The 20,539-nt window shown below is 44.8% G+C and overlaps 1 protein-coding gene across 2 annotated transcripts in view; it reads right to left on the bottom strand.

Moving 5' to 3' along the window:
• Positions 1–20,539, bottom strand: part of fras1 (Fraser extracellular matrix complex subunit 1) — a 100,597-nt gene that overhangs the window by 18,298 nt on the left and 61,760 nt on the right. For both annotated transcript variants that reach the window (XM_019888515.1, XM_019888514.1), the window contains exons 21-43: positions 19,990–20,136; positions 19,197–19,343; positions 18,867–19,007; positions 18,191–18,331; positions 17,983–18,123; positions 15,125–15,425; positions 14,243–14,327; positions 11,301–11,624; positions 10,781–10,940; positions 10,480–10,658; positions 9,020–9,136; positions 8,646–8,760; positions 8,434–8,571; positions 7,411–7,443; positions 7,072–7,203; positions 6,591–6,719; positions 6,167–6,432; positions 5,931–6,082; positions 5,465–5,627; positions 5,187–5,319; positions 2,981–3,165; positions 2,330–2,483; positions 706–972 (exon numbers count right to left, since the gene is read on the bottom strand). In XM_019888515.1, the coding sequence (XP_019744074.1) occupies positions 706–972; positions 2,330–2,483; positions 2,981–3,165; positions 5,187–5,319; positions 5,465–5,627; positions 5,931–6,082; positions 6,167–6,432; positions 6,591–6,719; positions 7,072–7,203; positions 7,411–7,443; positions 8,434–8,571; positions 8,646–8,760; positions 9,020–9,136; positions 10,480–10,658; positions 10,781–10,940; positions 11,301–11,624; positions 14,243–14,327; positions 15,125–15,425; positions 17,983–18,123; positions 18,191–18,331; positions 18,867–19,007; positions 19,197–19,343; positions 19,990–20,136 (3,750 nt within the window). The remainder of the gene's footprint in view (positions 1–705; positions 973–2,329; positions 2,484–2,980; positions 3,166–5,186; positions 5,320–5,464; positions 5,628–5,930; positions 6,083–6,166; positions 6,433–6,590; positions 6,720–7,071; positions 7,204–7,410; positions 7,444–8,433; positions 8,572–8,645; positions 8,761–9,019; positions 9,137–10,479; positions 10,659–10,780; positions 10,941–11,300; positions 11,625–14,242; positions 14,328–15,124; positions 15,426–17,982; positions 18,124–18,190; positions 18,332–18,866; positions 19,008–19,196; positions 19,344–19,989; positions 20,137–20,539) is intronic.

The following is a 20,539-nucleotide window of genomic DNA, read 5'->3' as shown; positions in this document are numbered from 1 at the left end:
GTAAAAGTTCTGCTTCAACCCCAAATTTCTGTTCAGGAATGCATTGAGATTTTTGTGAATGCATCCTGACATAACAGTACCAAAAGTTTGTCTATTGATACTTTTTTTTCCCCAAACCTTCCGATTTAAAGCAAAATGGCCAACTTCCTGCTCAATTTGTCTGCTCAATTTCATTTCCCTCGGAAAAACTGGCGTCTGGGAAGAATTCTTGCGAACTTTCCCAGGGTAGCATTTGTGGAATACAACTTCAGCGTCAACTTCAACCTCAGGCGCATGTAGGTGAGATTTTTTTGGGTGTGTCATGTTATACTGGACGTTGCCACCTAATTTATTGTCCATCGATAAAGCCGGTTTTGGGGGCAAATTTTTTTTCCAACTTTAAAATGGACAATTCCTAAAATGCACATTTAAAAAGTCTGCTTCAAACAAAAATTTGGGTCCGATGTCCTTGAGATTTTTCCGTGCGTCCTCTGATGATGGACATGTCCACCAAATATTATGTTGATCACTGAAATTGGTGTCGGGTGCTAATTTTTTACGTGTGCTTCAAACCTAAACAGCTGACTTCCGCCCTTGAACTACGGGCATGGGTGCTTAAGACTTTTTCATGTGTCCGACCATGAAAGAAACGTCCACCAAAATTCACGTCGATTAGCGAGACTGGTGCCAAACTTTCCCAACCGAGTGAATAGGTGCCTCGCTCACCGGCTGGCAGCTGCAGGCCTCTGTTGACGGTCATGCGCGGCCCCTCGCTGCGGGTGACGTCCATGGTGAAGCGCAGGCGTCCGTTGGCGTGCGCGTGGACGCCGTCGGTGACGCTGAAGGCCAACTCGTCCACGCCGCCGCTGACCGTCTCGGGCGTGTAGACCAGCAGGCGGTCCAGCACGTCCTGGTAGGTGAAGGTGGATCCCTGCGTGAGGACGCGGCCGTTCTCCAGCGGCTGCGAGTAGAACTGACGCCGGCGGAGTTTACCTGAGGAGGTAGAGAGAGAACATCACGTTGGCAAATCTAAGCCTTTGCGCTTCTCCGGCAATTCAAAATACAACCTGACGGCTGCTGTCGGAACACGGAATGGAGGGCGGAAGTCTAATTTGGTAGATTGTGTTATTGTACAGTTTCGATTTTCTACATATTCAGACGTAGAACTGATTGCAAAATTTGGTGTCACTGTGTGAAAACGGATGCGCCTTCGCTGGTTTCTATGTGAAAAAGCAACCGATGCACTTTGTCCCCAAACTGCAGAGCTGTATTTGTCTTGATTTCTGGCAAGCACTTTGTTTTCGCTGGTCTCACTGTGGCAGGAGGAATTGAAAGCACAATTTCGCTGCGAAAACACAGTGTTTGGAGGTCAGCTAATTTTGAGTGCGTGTCATGCTGGTGCGTATGTGTGCGTGTGTGTTTGAGAAATGGCTGCAGTCAGCTTGCGATGGATGTCTTGTTTTCAACTTTGCGTGTGAGTGCATTTTTTTTTTTTGCGCTGTCCCAGTCATTTACCATCCAGGCTGTAGAAGCTACACGCAACAGTTAAGTGTGTGTGTGCGCAAATAATAGTCTGAGCCCCACTGTAGTAGTGCGCAGACCTCCACCAAGGCTCGCAGTCAAATTTGATTTTGGAAAATAGCAGAGTCAACTAAGATGGTTTCCTGTGATTTCCTGCGTGTTGAGGTGGCTACTAATGAAAGACACGCCGACCAAATTTGACAATGTCAAGTCAAACTTGTTTCAGGGGCTGAATTAAAAACAAAAACTCTCAAGGAGGACCACGGAAAATCTCCCGAAAATGGTTTCTTTAAATCAAAGGGTCAGACTTCGGTGTCTTTTCCGGCATGGATTGTTGAGACATTTTTTGTGGCCGTACTCATGTTAGATATGCCTCCCAAATTCCATGTTGCCAAGTCAAACTGGCTCTGGAGGCTGAATTTTCAACGTGTCTTAACAACTGTGAGAAAATGATCCTAAAATGGCTGTTTTGAACCAAATGGTAGACACTTATGTGTATTTTTGGAGATGGATTCTTGGGCTGTTTTTGTAGGGGGGGGTCATGATGGACATGCATACCAAATTTCATGTTGCTAAGTGACACAGGCTGCAGGGGCTGAATTTTCAAAAACTCTCTCACAACCGCTGGAAAATGATCCTAAAGTGGCCATTTGCGATAAAATTGCCGACTGCCTCTGTCTTTTTGGACACTCATCCCATGAGACTCAGGATCGATATGCTTGCCAAATTCCACATTGCAAAGTGAAAAGAGCTTCAGGGGCTGAATTTTCCCCAGATTTGACACCAAAACAACGGCATCGCATTGGCCCCAGCGTGTTGCAGTGCCGACCGTAGGACGGCTTCCGGACGACGGTGAACACAATCTCGTTCTCCGGCGTGTCCTGGTCCAGGACGCTGAGGGACGCGTTGGTGACCACCACTCCGGAGTTCTCCTCCACGTGGATGCTGCTGACCGACACCAGCGGCTCACTCTGCCGCTTGCCCTGTTGAGTGCCCGAAAGAGAAAGAGAGAGAGAATTAATTCATCCGGGGCCGACAGCCGGGGATCACTCGCATGTTAGAGGGAAGGTCACCTATGACAACTTGAACGAATGAAGGCACCTGCGCCAAGAGTTCAACGTTTGTCAGGGCTCGAATCAATGAGTGGCCAGCATCTACGTTCATTTGGGGTTCCGGGGAACAGAATATAGTAAGAGATGCACGGTTGGAGACGAAATTCAGGTTTGTAACTAGCAGATCATGTCGATGGCGGCAGTGCATTGCGATGGATTTGAGATCAGCACAGCTTTTGAGTAGAAGATGAAGCTTGAGCGGTGGATATTGCCTTGTCATGTCCGCCATGTATACAGAAACTATTATGTTTCAACTGGATAATAGGTTCACTCATCAACATTTTTTTTAAAGTTGGGATCATTATTTGGGGCGATATTTTCAAAATGGACGCATCACAAACAATCAAAATGTATCATGAGCGCATCACCTGGATGTCGATGTGGACGTTGAAGGCCTCCGTCTGGCTGTGTCCGTCGCTGACGTAGAAGCTGAAGGCGTCCTGCCGCGCCGGCTGCCCTGCGCGCTGCACGTAAAAGACGCGCTCCGACTTCAGGTCGTCCACAGAGAATGGCGTGTCGGGCGTGATCGCTTGCGAACCTCCCACCGAACCGCCTGTGTAGGTGAAACATACACGAGGGAGTGCATAAAAAAAAAAAAAAAAAAAAAAAAAAAGAGTTTTAGGGCCCTATTTCCGCAGATAATGTTGATTACTGATCATTAATGGTTTGATTTCTAATGATTAAAGTGCTGCTCCGCCTCTTTGTGATGAGACGATTTTCACCAGCAGATTCTTTTTTTTTGGGGGGGGGACTTTGTCCTGGAAAGACTTTCTCAAGTTAGGATGCCTTGAATGTGTTAAGACATGTTGAACGGGGAGCCAATTCTGTAACAACATCTCCTCACTTGGGGAATTTCATCCAAAATTCAACATTTTTGTGTTACGCCGTTCTTCCTCAATACTACGGCAAAAATAAATACATCAATGCAACTATGAAATAGAAACCCTCCAAGCTCTGTTGATTGTTAAAAGCCCAAAGCCTGTACTTTTTTGCACAATTTTGTTCAAAATGTTGGGTGGACGTCTGGGGAACGATTCCCAAACATTTGCGACCTTGAACGAATCCAAACGAACTCTGACGTGAACGTGCGTTGTTCTAGCTTTGCCAACAGTCGACAGTGTAGGACCTGAGTGGGACGGGGGCTGTGATGCTTTTGGACCGGCTCAGGTGAGCGCTAACTGACTGCTGAATCAGTTTGCATTTATCAGACATGCCGGTGCCGGAATCTGTTACGGCATCCGACAGCCCGAATGATGGCGGCCTTCACGCATCGCTTGGCGAGAAGGCAGTCGCGGCGAGGTATCGGTGTCTTGTTTTGACATGGCGGTGACGTTTAACGGCAACGCGTCACGGTGCACTTCCATCATGATGTGACTCTGAGAAGGTGAGCGAGAGGAGTCTCTTATCTGAAGAGGAACCTGCGCGGAATCTCAATCAGGACCACTGTGGTGTTAAGGGAAGCTAAAAAGGGTGGGGGCGTGCTGAGGCTTCTGCGGGCTTTATATGTATATAAAAAAACAAACAAAAAAAAAAAACAGGAATAATGGCAAGGCAAAATGCAATGACAACAAAAATTCTCCTGAAAATGCCTGCTTTCGAGCTAAATGACAAACTTTGTGTGTCTTCTCACACATTGAATGCCTAATTTTCAAAGTATTCAAAGGACCTCAAAAAATTGACATACATTGACCATAACGTGGCCACTTCAAAGCAAACTGGCAGACTTTGTGTCTTTCTGGGAATAATAATCATAATAAATTTTATTTAGAAGGGCTTCTTGAGAGCTTTTTGTGGGTCTACTCATGATAGGCCTGTTTACTCAATTTCCTGTTGCTCGGTAAAACAGATCTTGGGGGCTGAATTTTCAAAACTTTTGAACGGCCCCTGAAAAATGACCATATTCAGCCTAAAATAGTCAATTCAAAGCAAAACTGCAGATTTCTTGTGTCTTTTCAGGCTGGGCTTATTGAGATTTTTTTGTGGGTCAACTCAGAATAGACAAGCCTACCACATTTCACACTTCTAAGTGAATGGTCTACTGGGGCAGAATTTTCAAAATATCTGAAGGACTCCTGAAAATGACCAGACAAGACCAAAATGCCTCCTTCAAACACAATCGGTTGACTTCTTTCGTCTTTTCTGGCATGGCCTCTTGAGACTTCTTTTGTAGGCCTACCTGAGATAGACAGGTGGACCAAATTTCCCGTTGCGACAAGACAAACTGGCTTCAAGGGCTGAAGTTTCCCCCCCAAAATCTTGTGGTTTGCTTTTCATGGCCAGTCATCAAACTTGACATGCAAGACCTTCCTCAAGTGCACTTTCTCCAATTTTGTCGATAATAATTTCACTTCTAGCCTGCCACTGATATATTCCATTTTCCGAAATGCAATCTTTTCCCCGGTGATGGACAGCTTCACATTTAAAGTAATGTCACATATTTTTTCTCCAATATTATTTTTGGGACGTCGGAGAAGCATTCAGGGAAAATTGAGGAAGGCCGCAGTTTTGAATGTCGCCATGACCGATGACGGCCAAAAGCAAGAACTGAGAAGGAGGAGGAGGAAGATGACTTACCTTGCTTGGTGTTTTCGATGAATCCGTACTCGGGCGGGCTGACCAGCCATACCAGAAGGTTCTTCCCCGGTGTGTCCGGGTCGGATACAAAGATGTGATTGGTTGTCAGCTGCACACGACTGCCCTCCTGGACCTACACCGGCAACAATTATTCATTAAAATACATCCAATCGAGTCGCCAGACAACAAACATTCACTGCGTAAGCTTGAACGCAGCCCAAATGGTGCTCAAATAATCATCATCATCCTAAAAACAGAGTTGTCATGTGCACGGGAACCTCGATTCCACTGCGGACGGTGACGGCAGGCGGCTGCCTGGCAATGGAGGTGATGGTGATGGTGCACATCTGGTTGTCTAGACGATTGTTGTCGCCGTCGTAGACGACAAAGTGGAAGACGTCCGTGATGGGCTGGTTGCCCGTCTCCAACGAAGTGATGTATCTGACAAGACATTGAAATCATGTCTTCTCGCATCACAGTTGGAGGAAATGCTGTTAAATTTGGAGTGAATCATTTTCATGACATCGTATGGCAACTGGAGCGATTGTACAAGATTGTAATTGGAGTGAACCGTAACGTATTTTGAGTGAATTGCATCATAGAAGGAGTGAATCGAATCGGAACGTAAATTGGAGTGAATCATATTTTATCTTTGGGCGTCCATCCATTTTCTAATCCACTCGATGTGCTGCATCTCTCTATCGTGGCTGTGCACGCAGTTCTCGCTGGCGACTTGGCGGCCACCTGATGGTTCCGCGGTTGATGTCGTCCATGGAGAAAGTGGAATATTCCCTCAGTTCTTGCGCTTCTTGCTGCTCCGGAGTCCTGGTCAGGATGCCGTACATCGGCACCGACACCAGCTGGATGCGGATCTGCTCGTCTGGCGATGAGTCATCCTACCACAAACAAATGGAAAGATATCACCGAGGTGCAAATAATATCACACGCGCACACAATAGATATTCACATGACGGACTCACCGTGTAGGCCAGATGCGAACGTCTGACGACGGTGCTGCTCATCTTGCCCACCTCCATGGAAAGTACGGCGTGAGGGTCTCGCTGAGGTCCGTGTCCGCTGGCTCCGCCGCCGCCACCATGCAGCACCGCTACCTGCACGGTGACGGTCGCCATGGAGATGCCGTCGCTGACCGAGATTGTGAAGGCGTCATCGTCGTGGCCGGAGAGACCGGCGTGGCGGTAAAGCAGCGAGTTGCGGGTCACGTCGGCGAAGGTGAAGATGTCGCCTGACCGAGGGGAGGAAAGGCTATTTATGTAGAAATGATGCTCCTCAACTCACTTCAACAAAGTTCCTTCATTGTCCGTTATCCCAATCTACCATTTTGTGGGTAGTGGACAGTACGTTTTAGTGACGAACGTCTGCACGCGGGACGCAGGGTCTCACCATTAGTCATCCTGACGTGGGTGCCGGCCTGGCTTTTCAGCAGCTCCCCGTGGACCGGAGCCTCCACCAGCTCGAACTCCAGCTCGTCGGGGGAAGTGTCGGCGTCGCTCACCGCCAGCTGCTGGCCGCCTTAGTTTTTAATTTAAAGTTTGCTTTCGTGATTCATTTCTTTGGTGTTTTAATGTATTTTTCATTTATTTTTTTTAAATGTGTGTGTGTGTGTGTGTGTACATGTGTATATATACACACACATCTCTCTCATTCTCTCTATATATAGTTTATTCCGATTCTTAAATTTAAAAGACGACACCCCCACCCCCCCCACTTCCCAGGTTTTGATGCAATGATAATTTCTTTATTTAGTACCCCTTTCTCTCTTTTATTTTAAATGAAGCTTCCACTCTACTTCTACCAATGATACTTCCTGAAAAATAAAAAAAAAAGTGTTGTTTTTGTGTCTGTCGTGTGTGCAGTTCCTTACCCACGGCGGCCTGCCCACCCATGTCGACTTCCAGGAGTGGGTCCAGAACCTGAAACATCGGCGGCTGCTGGTGGTTGGAAAGCAGCAGGATGGCAAAGTCTAACTCAGGAGTCGTGTGCTCGCCATCGGACACTTGACGCGCACACAAGAACACACGCACAAGTGCCAAAAAATTAATTGCCTTACATCGCATGCAAAACGTCAAGCTGCGGCCTTGTGGGGCTGACTTCATCGAGATTTGTGTTTTATGGAGCGTCATCAAACAAGAAACGGAAAAGAGGAAGGAGAAGATGAACGTTGATTGAAGGTAGACAGCAGGTGGCGCTCTTTTTGATTTACCTGTGAAGTAGACACTCAATGACTCGGGCAGACCTGCGGGAAATCAGAGAACAGTCGATATTCAAGTGGACAAAAAACTGTCATCAGGTGTCACCGCTCATTTGTTCAGAAATTCTCTAAAATTGTAAAAATATTAGACCTTAATAATTGTAGTGTTTTAAAACTTCAAGTTGAAATACACATCAAATGTTAATTTTGCTTTCTTGTGTTTATGACGAATGGATTGGATTCATAAATGCCATTGAACACAGGCATGCTAATTAAATTACTTTTTAAAATATCTTCATGGGTAGTTTTTTTTTTTAAAATAGGTGACATTGTAAAATTTCACAGAGAAAATTTTCACCCAAAAAAATCCATGCGAAAAAAAAGTAAATATTTTTTACACTAGAGCATTTTTTTTTAGATTCTATTCCACACAGCTACATAAAATAAAATAATTCAAATACATAATTTTGCAACAACAAACAATATAATTTTTGTACATAAAATGTGTACATAAAAACCGTTTTCAAATGCGTTAAGTGTGACACCAAATCTGCATGCAAACTTATTTCCACTAACCCTCATTGGGAGCTTTTTTGAAAAGTATTTCCTTTGGAAAGTTTCGCACTGAGACATTATTAATATTTGACATAAAATATACTCCAGCTTAGTAGCTTAGCATTAGCATTTCATACGCAGTCGTGTCACAGCAAGAGGCAGATAAAAGGCGAATAAAAAGCTGATCAAAACGCGGAACCAGTGATGGCAAATTTTGCACAAAATAATTGCAGGGATGAAAGTGAATATTTAATGTGGGTATTTAACACCCACAAAATGAAAAATGATCAAATACATGAGCTGTATTAAAAAAAAAAAGAAAATTGCAAAAGTAATGTTGATCTGTTTTTAATTGCAGGGTCTCAACTTTTAACACTGTCAAAATATTTTCCACCGCACACAACTGAACTATATCATACCGATGCTGTTTGTAAAAATTTCATCAAGTTGCAAAATAACGCATGGTTGCATGGTTCTTACCGATGAAGGAGTACTGGTAGAGTTCTTGCAGATGCGAGGGGGCCGCGGGCGGCCTGTAGACAATCTTGCCGTTGTCCACGTCCGCCTGCGTGAAATGTCTGACCGCTGTGTATGGCCTGTCGCGGTGTTCGATGGCGCCTGGTGACCAGAGGGGGGAAAAAAAGGGAGATGATATGGACTGAAAATAGGTCGAAAGTGCGTTTGTGAGAGACCTTGTCCAGCCAGTAGCGGTTTGGTGATGTTGTAGATGAGACGATCACTGGGAGTCTCGGTGTCCATGAAGGAAAGAGCTGAGGGCGTTATCTCCGTCACACGATCCTCGAGAGCCTGTTTCCACATGCACACGCGTTACAAGGTGATCAAATTTGAGGTAGTAAGCCGTCTATTTTAGCCGACAAGCAATCGCACAAAACCACAAGGAACATGACCCCAAAATGGCAACAGACTTTCAGGACTCGAGACATTTTTTTAGTTTTTTGCGGGTCTGTTCATGATAGAAGGACACGCTTACAAAATGTCGAGTCAGTAAGTGAGACAAACTTTAGGGGCAGTCTCGTGAATGACATTTGGTGACGTTTGGCCTCACCGTGACTTGAAGATCACAGTCCGGGTCGAGCTGAGGGAATCCGGGGATTTGCGGTAAGACTCCGATGCTGAACGTTTGCGGTTCACTTTGCCTGACAGCAGCAGCTTCTGTGGATACCTGAGGAGATAAAAAAACATACGTTGCTAAATAAAATACCTACCACAAATAACAGATTTTTTTTTCCTTCAAATGACCCTTTTATGACGTCTTCAAACCCAAGTGGGCGGCTCTCTGTTGATTTTCAGGCATGGCTTCTACAGATTTGGTTTTTTTTTGTGCATCTAGTAATGACAAATAAACTTTATGTTGCCAACTAAAACTGACTACGGGGGGCTGCAATTTCAAAATTCTCTCTGGAGGAATTCACCTTTGATTGTGTGCGTGTGTTTTCTTCTTTGTGTCCAGGTGAACATGGGGTCCCACAGGGCTCTGTCGTTGGCCCACTACTCTTTTCATTCTACCTAGCACAGTTCAGCTCCTATGGGAAATGGCTCTGCCATTGACAAACTCATATCTTGTTTGACTGCTGTGAGGTCCTGGTTATCGTTCAATTTTCCACTTCTAAACCAAGCAAAGACTGAATTGATTGGACCATTAAAGCATGTTAATCATTAAAAAAAAATCCCTGTCTCTTGATGACTGTAGGCTTGCCGCAAGGATAAGATAAAAAACAACAACAAGAGTGTTAAGCATCATTATTGATCGGTGCAAAGGCTGAATTGTTTGGATTGAATTCCAGGTAAGGTGTGAATGGATGGAGAAGTAGGAGTATTTTGTAATATCGTAGGCAGATTTCGAAAGGAAACTCGTGGGTGGATTCATCTAATTAAGACACCTTAATAACACTTTTGCCCACAGCGGTGGGCATGATCATCTTTGCAAATGCTGAATTGTGAATTGATTGCTTTGGAGGGACGGCTGCTTATTGAGTCCTGCGGTGCATTCTGAAATCACTCCATTAAAAAAAAACACAAAAAAACCCCAACTCTGTTTAATCACCTTCTTTTCCAGCCCAGGCGAGGATTGCGAGAATTTGACAGCGTCAAATTGAAGATACACTCGAGATTAGTCGTTTGAATGGCGCTGGCAAATAATTAAAATCAATTTGTGACAATAGACGGAGCCAAGAACGAGTGTTGACAGACGCTTGATTAGATGGCGCTGCAAAGCTTTTTTGGCTGCTTTGTCGTGTTGACAAGGAAGAGATTGATCAGAATACACTCACTGCCCATTTATAACGTGGACACAAGATAGAACCAAGAAAGGTCTGGAAAATATCCCCCCGCCTTGAAAAATTGCACTTCACTGTGAAGTTTACTTTTTTAACCACATTGTATTTACCCCCCTGAAAAAAATATAACACTAACACACACACACACACACACACACACACACACACACACACACACACACACACACACACACACACACACACACAATCTGGCAACATTTTCACCGACCTGGAAGCGGAAAGAGTCGGCCGGCGTCCCACTGCCGAAGTGTCGGTACCACACGGTGCCGTCGTCCACGTCCTGCTGGGTGAATGAGGTGGTAGCGGTAAAGCCTCGGTTGTCCGTCTGTGTCGGGTTCCAACCTTCGGGGGGACCGTCGGCAGGCATGGACGCCAGCACTATTTCACCTGGACGGAGAAAGGGGACCACTTGTGTTCCATATTTAATCATCCGATTATGCCGCGGGTCAAACTGACCCGCCCTTAACTCTAAAATCAAAATGATGTTTGACCGATAAATGTTTTCTTACCGTATTTGGGTTGCTCGTCAGAGTCCAGGATGGTGTAAACGATGTGGTCTGCACCGACCCCCTTGTAGTGCGCCTGCAGTTGCTGGCGGCCAAGTCTCACCATGCCGCCCGCTTTCACCCACGTTACCGGGACGGAGCGCAGCTCGGGCGAGTCATCCGCCTTAAACACAACCGTCACACTCAAGTTTTCAACACACACCAAAGAATCATTTTGAGGGTTTTTCCACAGAACTCTGCAAATGGTCCAGATGGTGAGAGTTGGAAAAAAAAGAAAATAAAAGTCGAACCTTCTGGTGGTGTGCTCATGAATGTAGCCTAGCATATGGCACACGCTGACATGCTGTCACACGAAATGTTCATGAAGCGAATGAGCAGGAACAACTTTCAACCAATCGGGACGAAGTTGGTTTTTAAGAAGTTTCAAGACACAGGTCGGGTTTCAAGAAAAACTTACCGATGACAAAGGATTAGGGTGTCAAATTCCAAATTAGGGTTGGAAGGCGGTATTAGGATTTCCTACCTTCTGATTAATGCGCACTTGAAGCAGAACATTCTGGTAGCTGTGTCCGTCGTTGACCTGCAGCACCAGGTGGTCCTGCGCCTCCCGCGACCCGTCGTGGACGTACTGCACGCGCTCGCGAGAAAGCTCCTCCAGCTTGAAGCGGCTCAGCGATTGGTCGCCGTGGACACGCGTCAGACGGCCGTGGCGAGGAGCCTCCAGAAGCATCAGCAAGACGTCCGCCGGGTTGTCGGGATCGTCCACCGCAAGAGTGGACTTGGTGATGGTCCCAGCCTCGCCGGGACCCGCCACCGATAGGGGCGATAACACCAGCACCCTGGGTGGCTGCAAGTCACAAACAGGACGCCGGGGGGAGATTATCTACTGGGTAAACTTTACTTTCGTCACCGTTTTTCCAAGTCTTTTGCAGCATCTTGGATTCCTGGTCCTTTATCCTTGGCCTTTTGCTGCTGATTTGCAAGTGCCTTCCCCTGCTGTTCCCAAATCATTTTCACCGTGGTGTAAAAGTTCCTTAAATCCTGGCTGAGCTCCAGCGGGTGGCGGTGATGACAGCTTGAGCAAAAAGGTTCACGCGGAGACGAACAAGCTGGCGCCACAGAGGGCGATGATCGCAGACAAACAGCGACTGAGCCACGAAACAAAGCAGCAACTCAGTTAAGGTCCGATGACAAATTTCTTCACTTTGGAGCAATTATCTCCAGCAGACAGACAACCGAGACCCCCCACCCCCCACCCCCCCGGGCGACCACCCAAATCCCGACTTGTCTTCCCACTGCAGCAAAACAAAGAGTGTGTCAATGTGTGTGTGTGTGTGTGTGTGTGTGTGTGTGTGTGTGTGTGTGTGTGTGTGTGTGTGTGTGTGTGTGTCTGTGTGTGTGTGTGTGTATCTGCACAAAGACACGCCAACTCACAAAAAGGCAAACAAGTAAATCTCCTCCTGAGGCAAACAAACACTCAATGCAGGAGGCTTGACCTTGTCTCGCAGAGCTGCAGGTAAGTGAGTGAAGAGGAGGGGTTGAAGCTTAGGAAAGTGCCATCATCGGCCCTCATGGGGGTGCAAAATCCTTCCGGTGCGTGCTGCTGGCTTTCTGGGATGTTTGTTTTTCTTTGCTTGCAAGCTGTGAGGTCTTTCAATGCACTGCAGAAGGACTGATTTACACTTGCATTTTCGGCACTGTGTGGTTAAGGCAACGCACTCCCCAATAAGGACACACTGAGTGCCCATTGACACAGTGAACGACTGTAGCAAAAAGACCAAGAGTTCCACACTAAGTGCTGTGGACATCGACATTCCTCAAGGGGAATCCAACCGTTTACTGACACCAAACATGTACGTCTTTTTTCAGCACAGCTTTTGAGTAGAAGATAAAGACTTGGTGGAGAATCTCGGCCTGTCACGTCAATTGTAAGGGCAGGAAATGCCAAGACAATATCAGGTCGAAACCATGTTGTGAAAATTTGGTAAATTTTACATTTTTCACAAATCTATCTGCATGTGGCTGTGGTCATTTTTATAAATTATTGACCATCTCGTTTTTTGTTTTTTTTTTTGTCTCCTGAATAGCGATTATGATGAGGCATTCTGCCCGACCTCAGCGGTATGCACAAATAAGGTATAAAATGCATGTGTCATGGTAGCTAGCATATGTAACAAATGTGAGAAAAGATTATTTTGTTCATGGACTAAATAGGCAAATGCCATGTAAAAAAAAAAAAAAACAAAGGCATTTGACATTCAACCCAAGTCATGCAGTGAGTCAGGGTCGCGTCGCTCATGGCGCATTTCTTAGTTGCATAATTTGCAACCATATTATTTTTCCAAAAAATCCTTTTTGCAGTCTTGGTTTGGCTGTTTCAAAGTTTGAGATGTCAAGACAAAATAATAATAGCAGCAAAGTCTGTTTTGCTGAACATGTTTGTTTTCCTCAAAAGCTCATTTTCTCTGCTTTTTGGTCAGACACCCGTATTTTTGGTGGCACCGATCCACGTTCTACTGCTGAATGGAAACAAAGGTCAATACATTTGTTTTATTTTCTGGCAAATGATAGTCTGCATTTTCTTTTGTTCGGTTTGGTGCTGATATTGCCACAGAACACAATATTCTGTGGGTCAAAATGCTCTGAAAGAACCGGCATAAAAAAGAAAGTGCTTTGAAAAAATCTGGCGGTGAGCTTACTCCCCCCGGCACGCAATTTAAATCGTAGCTGCTTTGTTCTCCAAAAGTCCCGACTTGCAAGGTAAATTTCCGTCACTTACTCAGCTCGTGGAACTTGAGGGTGTTGCTAGGTTATCAGATTGTGAGATCGTTTTATTCCTGGACGCGCGAAAATGGCTGCCGGCGGAGATTTCAATCAAGCCTTTCTTCTTTCTCAGGCTTGTTTCTGTGTTGTAGGCGTGCTGCTTGATTTTCAATTTTTCTCAACATATCCATCTTGGTTACGTTCCGTGAAACGTTGACCCCACATCAGACGGGCCGACTCGCATCCTCGAACTGGCCGACCGGCATTTCCATGCTAAGCGAAAGTGTCGAGCGCGCAGCCTTTGCCTTTTTGTTGCGGCGGTTGGCGAAGTGATGAAAATATCAAGAAAAAGACTCGTAACCTTCCTCCAGTGGAGAGCGAAGGTTGCGTCACTGCTTGTGATGTGAGGTGCAAGAAGCACTCGCAGCCCTCCAGTGAGGGTCAACACGCACTCAGAAATTTCAACGGACGCAAAAAGACACGCTGAGGAATCCTGTCGGAAAGGCTACATTTCCTTGCTGTATTTTGTATTGACACGAGAGGGAAAATTTGCATTTCCAGGGGAAAAAATTAAAAAAATCAAACGGGAGATGGAGATGACAATCATTTGACTTTATGAGGGCTGCCCATTCTATTCCTTTTTTCATATTTCGCAAGCGCCACTCGATAAACTCAAGATGCGTGTGCATGCGTGTGGCTCACCTGCATTGAAAGTGCTTGAACTTGAATCGTTTCTGCTTGAGACGCCAGCTGAGGGTCGGCCACTCGCAAAGTGAATTCACCAGTCCTGCAGAGCATGAACGAAAATACATGAATTAGTTGGCTCAAGCGAAGAAGAAAATACGCGATTTGGCCAATTCGAGCGAGAAGGAAAATATACTCATTGAAGCACAGAAAAAAATGGCCTGTAGCCCCTTGGTCTGTTATTTTTCTGCAATATGAACAAATTTAAAGCACTATCACCAATCAAAAAAGATGCTAAACATTTTTAAGAAAGAAGGAAATGCAAACATTCACAAGTTTGGGGAAAAAATGAAATAAAAATCCAAATATGGTCAATTTCATATTTTTTCATTGGAAAAAAAAATAGCCCGTAGCCACCTGGTCTGTTATTTTTATGCAATATGAACTAAATTAAAGAGCTAAACATTTACCAGTTTTAGTGAGGAAGAAAAAAAAAACGAACACAGCTCTAGTGAGTGGAAAAGTATGTGTTTTCAACCATTCTGGTGACGAAGAAAACAAACGTTCACGAACTCAAATGCACAAAAACACCAGTTGTGGTGAGGAAAAAATACTGTTATTTTCCAGTTCTCCAGAATGCTAATTTGAGTGAGGAAGAATAACAAACAAATTCACTGGTTCCAATGAGGAAGAAAAAGATGAATTTCCCAGACGTAGTGATGAAGAATTCATCACTGGTTTAAATGAAGAAACAAAAACATGAATTCTCAAGTCACAGTGATGAAGAATTCATCTCTCGTAGTGAGGAAGAAAATAGCGTCCATGAAGTTTCCCGCCTGTCCCACTGAGGTTTCTCAAGATGGATCTTTGCCATCCAAAAACAAGGTAGAATGGCCTCACCTCGCTTTGCCCTTGTGGTGTTGAAAGTGAACTCGGCCGCTTCCCAACTGGGCCCACGTGAAGCTGTCCTGGTCGCTCAGCTCGCGTTCCCCCGTCGCCTCCTCCTCCTCCTCGTCCTCCCGCCCGCCTCGGAAGACGAGCAGACGGCCGTTGGCGGGTCGCCGGACGAGTTGGACGACGAGAGCCTCCAGCGGGCTGTCGGCATCTTTCACTTGCACGAGAGTCGGTGTCAGCGGGACTGAACCGCCGAGGGGAACCTGGAGGGAACCGTTGATGTGGAGCGTCGGGGGGCTGCTGTTTGCTGAAAGGGGGACAACGTCCGCAGCATATTCAACATTCATCTGTACAATTATTCTGAAATTGCTGCAATTATTGTAACCCATGTCGATATACATGAGTTTCAAATCTGTGAGCAAAATTCGAGGAGCGGTTTTGTTTTTGAAGGTTTTTGAAGGTGTGCTGTGTGTTTCATGAGAGGGTGACCCAAAAATGGCGGCTCAAGGCAAATTTCTGGGACTTTTCAAGCATGGCTTTGAGACTTTTTTTTTTTTGTGGGTCTACCCATGATATTAATGCCGGACAAAAGTAAAATAGGATTTGGGGGGCAAAAAAAAAAAAAAATAACCCTCTCTAGAACTAGAACAATTTGTCTTTGTAGAATACTAGAAGCCCTTGAACCTAAAATGAATCATTTTAGGCTTGGCTTCATTTGACTTTTTGGTAGGTCTACTTGTGATAGACATGCCCACCAAATATTATGTGAATAAATGAAATTTCGGGAAATGGATTTATAAAAATTCTCTTGGTCGACCTCTGGAAATGACCCTAAAGTACGAGCTTCAAAACCGATTGTCAGACTTGCACTTTGTTTTCCGGCATGGCTGCTTGAGATTTTTTGGTGGGTCAAATGGATAATTTGAACCAAAATGGCAGATGTTATGTGACTTTTTTAAGCATGGCTTCTTGAGACTTTTTTGTTTTAAGGGCATTCCTGACGATCTCTTTTTTTTTTTTTTAAATATCATTTCTTTACATTAAACGGGCCAATTTGACTCCAAACATAACATAATAGCTGACTTCAAATAACATTTTAACCTCATTCCCAGTCAAATGCATGTCAAAAAAAGTCTTGGAACAGTCGGCTAGCGCCACACTTCGTTATGGTAGCAGTTCTCCGTCTTCACATTCATTCTTCCGGTCAAGTGATGCGATTTATAATGCATGCACTCTCTCAGATCATTTACACGCTTGATTTATTAGATCCTATATTAATTTATATTTTATTAGATGACAATAGCGGGAAATTCATCCTATGGCTCTGCATGCTTGTAGTATTTCTATAGTGAGCGTTTTATTTATTGTTTCGGGTGGGTGTCGGCTAAATATTGCCGACGCACTCGCCGTCGTTAACATTTGACAAGCGAGGTGGTGTGCAATTTGTCTTTCTTGCTGACAGTGACGACAATGCTTTATTATTTGACGCGACGCCCATCAGCACGCGCTGCATGGCTGTGCTAACCTGTCCGTCAACCTTTTGATTTATTCTTTCATGTGACGCGTTGAGGTCGTCTGGGTAATTTATGACAGCGTCTTGATTAAATTTGCATACGCTGCATCATGAGTAACTCATGATTTCCCGTGAGGGGTTTATTGTAAAGTCTCGACATGTTTTTTGGGGTTCTGGCAGAACAGATCCGAAAATAAAATAATAGTAGCATCAATACCACAAGAGTGATGCCTTTTTTTTTTTCCAGCGCTTTTATCTTTCTTGTTGCAGTGTTGTACCTTTAAGGCTGAGGGAAACCACGGATAGAGCTTCGTTTGTGCGATGATTTATGACATGTTATGCAATGTATTTCTGCGGGAGAAATGTACAATCTTTCACTGTCCGCTCAGGGAATAGTGAAAAATTGTCAGCCCGCGGCCTTTAAATAACACATCAGCTTTAAAACATCTTTTCTTTCTTTCTTCGGAGGAGGAGTGAGGATGGAACTATTTTCCTTTTACATGACATTAAATGACTGAAATGTATCATTCGTGCTTTTTTTTTCTTCTCAAATCAAAGGCTAACACCACGTAGAGAGGTTTTGATACATTTGGTAGACATGAGCATATCGACAAAAAAGTCTCAAGAAGCCAAGCGACAAAATACACAGAAAGTCTGCCCTTTTGGGTCCAAGACAACGACTACTCCGGGCGTTTTGAAAATTCGGGTCCCGATGCCCGTTTCACTTAGCAACGTAAAATTTGGTAGGCATGTCTATCATGAGCAGACCCACAAAAAAGCAGACCCAAAAATATACAGGAAGCCTCCCGTTTACAAGCACAATCCCTCGGAGAGAGTTTATAAAAATCCATCCCCCCTTGGCCAAATGAAATTTGGTAGACATACCGGTAGTCATCATGAGGAGACCAACAAGAAAGTCTCAGGAGGCCATGCTGTAAAAGTTGCGGGGAGTCCGCCATTTTGGTTTGAAATGGCCATTCAAAGACAAACCCTGACCAGAGTTTCTGAAAATTCAGCCTGTCAAGCCCATTCCGCTGGTAGGGATGTCTATCAAGCGTAGATCCACAAAACAAAAAAGTCTCAAGAAGCCTCGCCGAAAAGACAAAATTGTCAGTTTTATTTGAAATGGCCATTTTAGGATCATTTTCCGTTGGTCCTTCAAAGACGTACTCTCCCAAAAACTTTTGAAAATTCAGCTCCCAAAGCTTGTTTGACTTAGCCACATGAAATCTGGTCTGCAAGTTTATCAAGAGGTAGACCCACAAAAAAGTCTCAAGAACCCATGCTGCCCAAGACACAGGGAATCCGGTATAGAAGCAATAACTCCACATTAAAAAAAAAGTGTTGTTACCATGGCAGGTTCGACTTTTTGGATGGGCGTAGTAACCCTGTCCACAGTCGGGGGTGCAGTATCCTTCCATGAGGTAACTCTGTTGTCCACAAGCTCGGCAACGTCCGACTCCGTCGCAGAGCACGCAGTCGGTGGAGCAGGCTGAAAACCCAAACGGCAAATTTTGATAAATAGGCTTTGTCGGAAAAACGAGCAGAGAAGCTCTCACGTTGGCAGGAGTGCGTGTCAGCGTCCAGGAAGTAGTTCCTGCCACACTGGAGCACGCATTGACCACGCAGCGCGGCGTAGGGGGGCTGGCACTGCTGGCACTGCCCGGGACCGCTGCACTCCACACAGGCGTCATCGCAGCCTGAAAAAGGGAAGTGTCATTTAATTGTCATCGCGTGCCAGGGAGAACAAGCAAGCCGAATGTGACCCCCCCACCCCCCCCAAAAAAGGGTGACATCTGCAAAAAACTGCCAAAAATGTAACTGAAATCATTCATTGACATTTGTTCTGCTGTTTTGCCTTTTTGTTGTCTCGACGCCACTCATTGTAAATGTGAAATTTTGAGTTGGTTCAACAACAACAAAGTCGCGACAGCAAACGTTTGTTGGAATAAAAGAAAATTGAAAAGTCCATAGACAAAAAATATGCAATAATTTAACAAGAGCATAGATTGTTTTTTTTCTCTTCCCCAAATCCATATTTGGGAGAATCACATAAGCGAGAAAAGCAACTTTAAATTTGAATCAAAAACAACTGAAAACATGCATGAACTTGTTTGGCTTTAGTTGGGTTTTTTTTCTTTCGGTGGCTACTTTCTCCCGGCTACATTCGCGTCCTCCGTACGGCGGGCAAAGCACGGCCGATGATGGACACGGTTTGTGCGCTTGCCAACTGACCGAGGCATCTGTCTCCATCCCGGTAGGATCCTGGCGGGCACCCGTGGGCGCAGACGCCGTCGCGCAGCACGTAGCCCTCCATGCACTGCAGGCAGTCGGTGCGCAGGGGCCCTCGGCAGGCATTGCAGCTCCAGTCGCACTCTGCACAATCAAATTCGGTTCACGTCGGTTGGTGAAAAGTTCAAATCAATGTTTTTGCTCATTTTATTTGTTGTGTAATTTGAAAATATTATCAAATTTTAAAAAGTGATTTGAAGGACTGAATGTGGAGTGTCGATTTCGGCTATTGGCGCAGGAAGTTTGGAAAAGCTTGCCACTCGTCACAGTCACCTGTGCAGGTGCGCGTGGTGGTGTTGAGGTAGTACTGCTGGGCGCAGCCTTCGTACTGGCACTCGCCGAACAGCAGCACCTTGGCGGGGTCGCGGCAGGAAGTGCAGGCGTCCACCCCCTCGCAGGTCAGGCACTGGTGCTTGCACGCTGTCAACGACAACGATACACTTGCTACGCGCAAAACGACAACACGATTGTGAGCTCAGAAGTCTCACATGATAGAATAATAGAATACAAGCAGAATTAAAACTGTCCATGTGTCTTTCTGAGAATAAAGTTAAAATGTAAAAAAGGTCAGCATTTTACAAGAATAAAATGTTATTTTTCTCAGAGAAAAAGGGATCATTTAGTTTCGACAAAAAAAAACTATTTAATAGAGTCAATTTTAAAAGTTGCAAAATCTAGAATTTTTTTTCAAAATTTCATCCACTAAATAAATTCTAAGCTGTATTTGATTTTGATTTTGGAGGGAAAAAAATGCATAGAATGTAACATTTGGTTTCTTTGGACAATACAGTACAACAACAAACAAATAGTGTATATAGAGTCTTGTTTAGTTTTTTTTTTACGTGATTTGTTTTTATGTTATGAGACTAAAGTTAGATATTTTTGTATCTGAACATTTTGATGAATAGAAAATATGTCCAAGATAAACACTGGAGATGGTTGTTAAACATAGGACACGGGCTACAACTTGCCAGGTATTCCTGCACCTGAATGCGCTCATTTTTTATGTCCTACATCCGCAAAAGAGAAGGTATGCCTGAAAAGTGGTTTGGTTGTTTGGACTGACCTTCGCAGACCCCACGGCCGTTGTCGTAGTAACCCATTGGGCACTGGGGGGCGCACTCCCCAGAGGCAAGCAGAACGTTGGGGGCATGACAGGAAGTACAGGCAAGAGGCCCCGCCCCACTGCACGCCTCGCATGACTGGTGACATCCTGGGGAATAAAACGAGATTCTTACAACAGGAAGAAACTAAACGGTCACGTGTTTTGGGAAAGGAAAAAAACCCAAAAAAAACTGGTTTGTGAGAAGAAAGTCGGGTGTTTGTTCGAGCCAGAATATTTCGATTTAAAAAAAAGTTGTACTTGCCGACAAGAAAGTCATATTGTTACTAACAATTAAATATCTTTTACGAAACAAAGAAGCTTGTTTTCCTGACAACTGCGTTGTATTGACACGGAAGTCACAGAAGTCACCATTTTGAGGGGGGTGGAAGAAAAAATTTTTTTCAAGAACAAAGTCATATTTTTTCAGACAACGAATTCGGATTTTTTTTCCCAACACATTTTCACAAATCACATTTTCCCAAGGTACAAAAAGTAGCATTTTCCGAGAACA

This window comes from Hippocampus comes, unplaced genomic scaffold (assembly GCF_001891065.2).
Source record: "Hippocampus comes isolate QL1 unplaced genomic scaffold, H_comes_QL1_v1.1 scaffold128, whole genome shotgun sequence".
In the NCBI taxonomy this organism is placed as follows: domain Eukaryota; kingdom Metazoa; phylum Chordata; class Actinopteri; order Syngnathiformes; family Syngnathidae; genus Hippocampus; species Hippocampus comes.
This window is presented reverse-complemented; position numbering and strand designations above follow the sequence as displayed.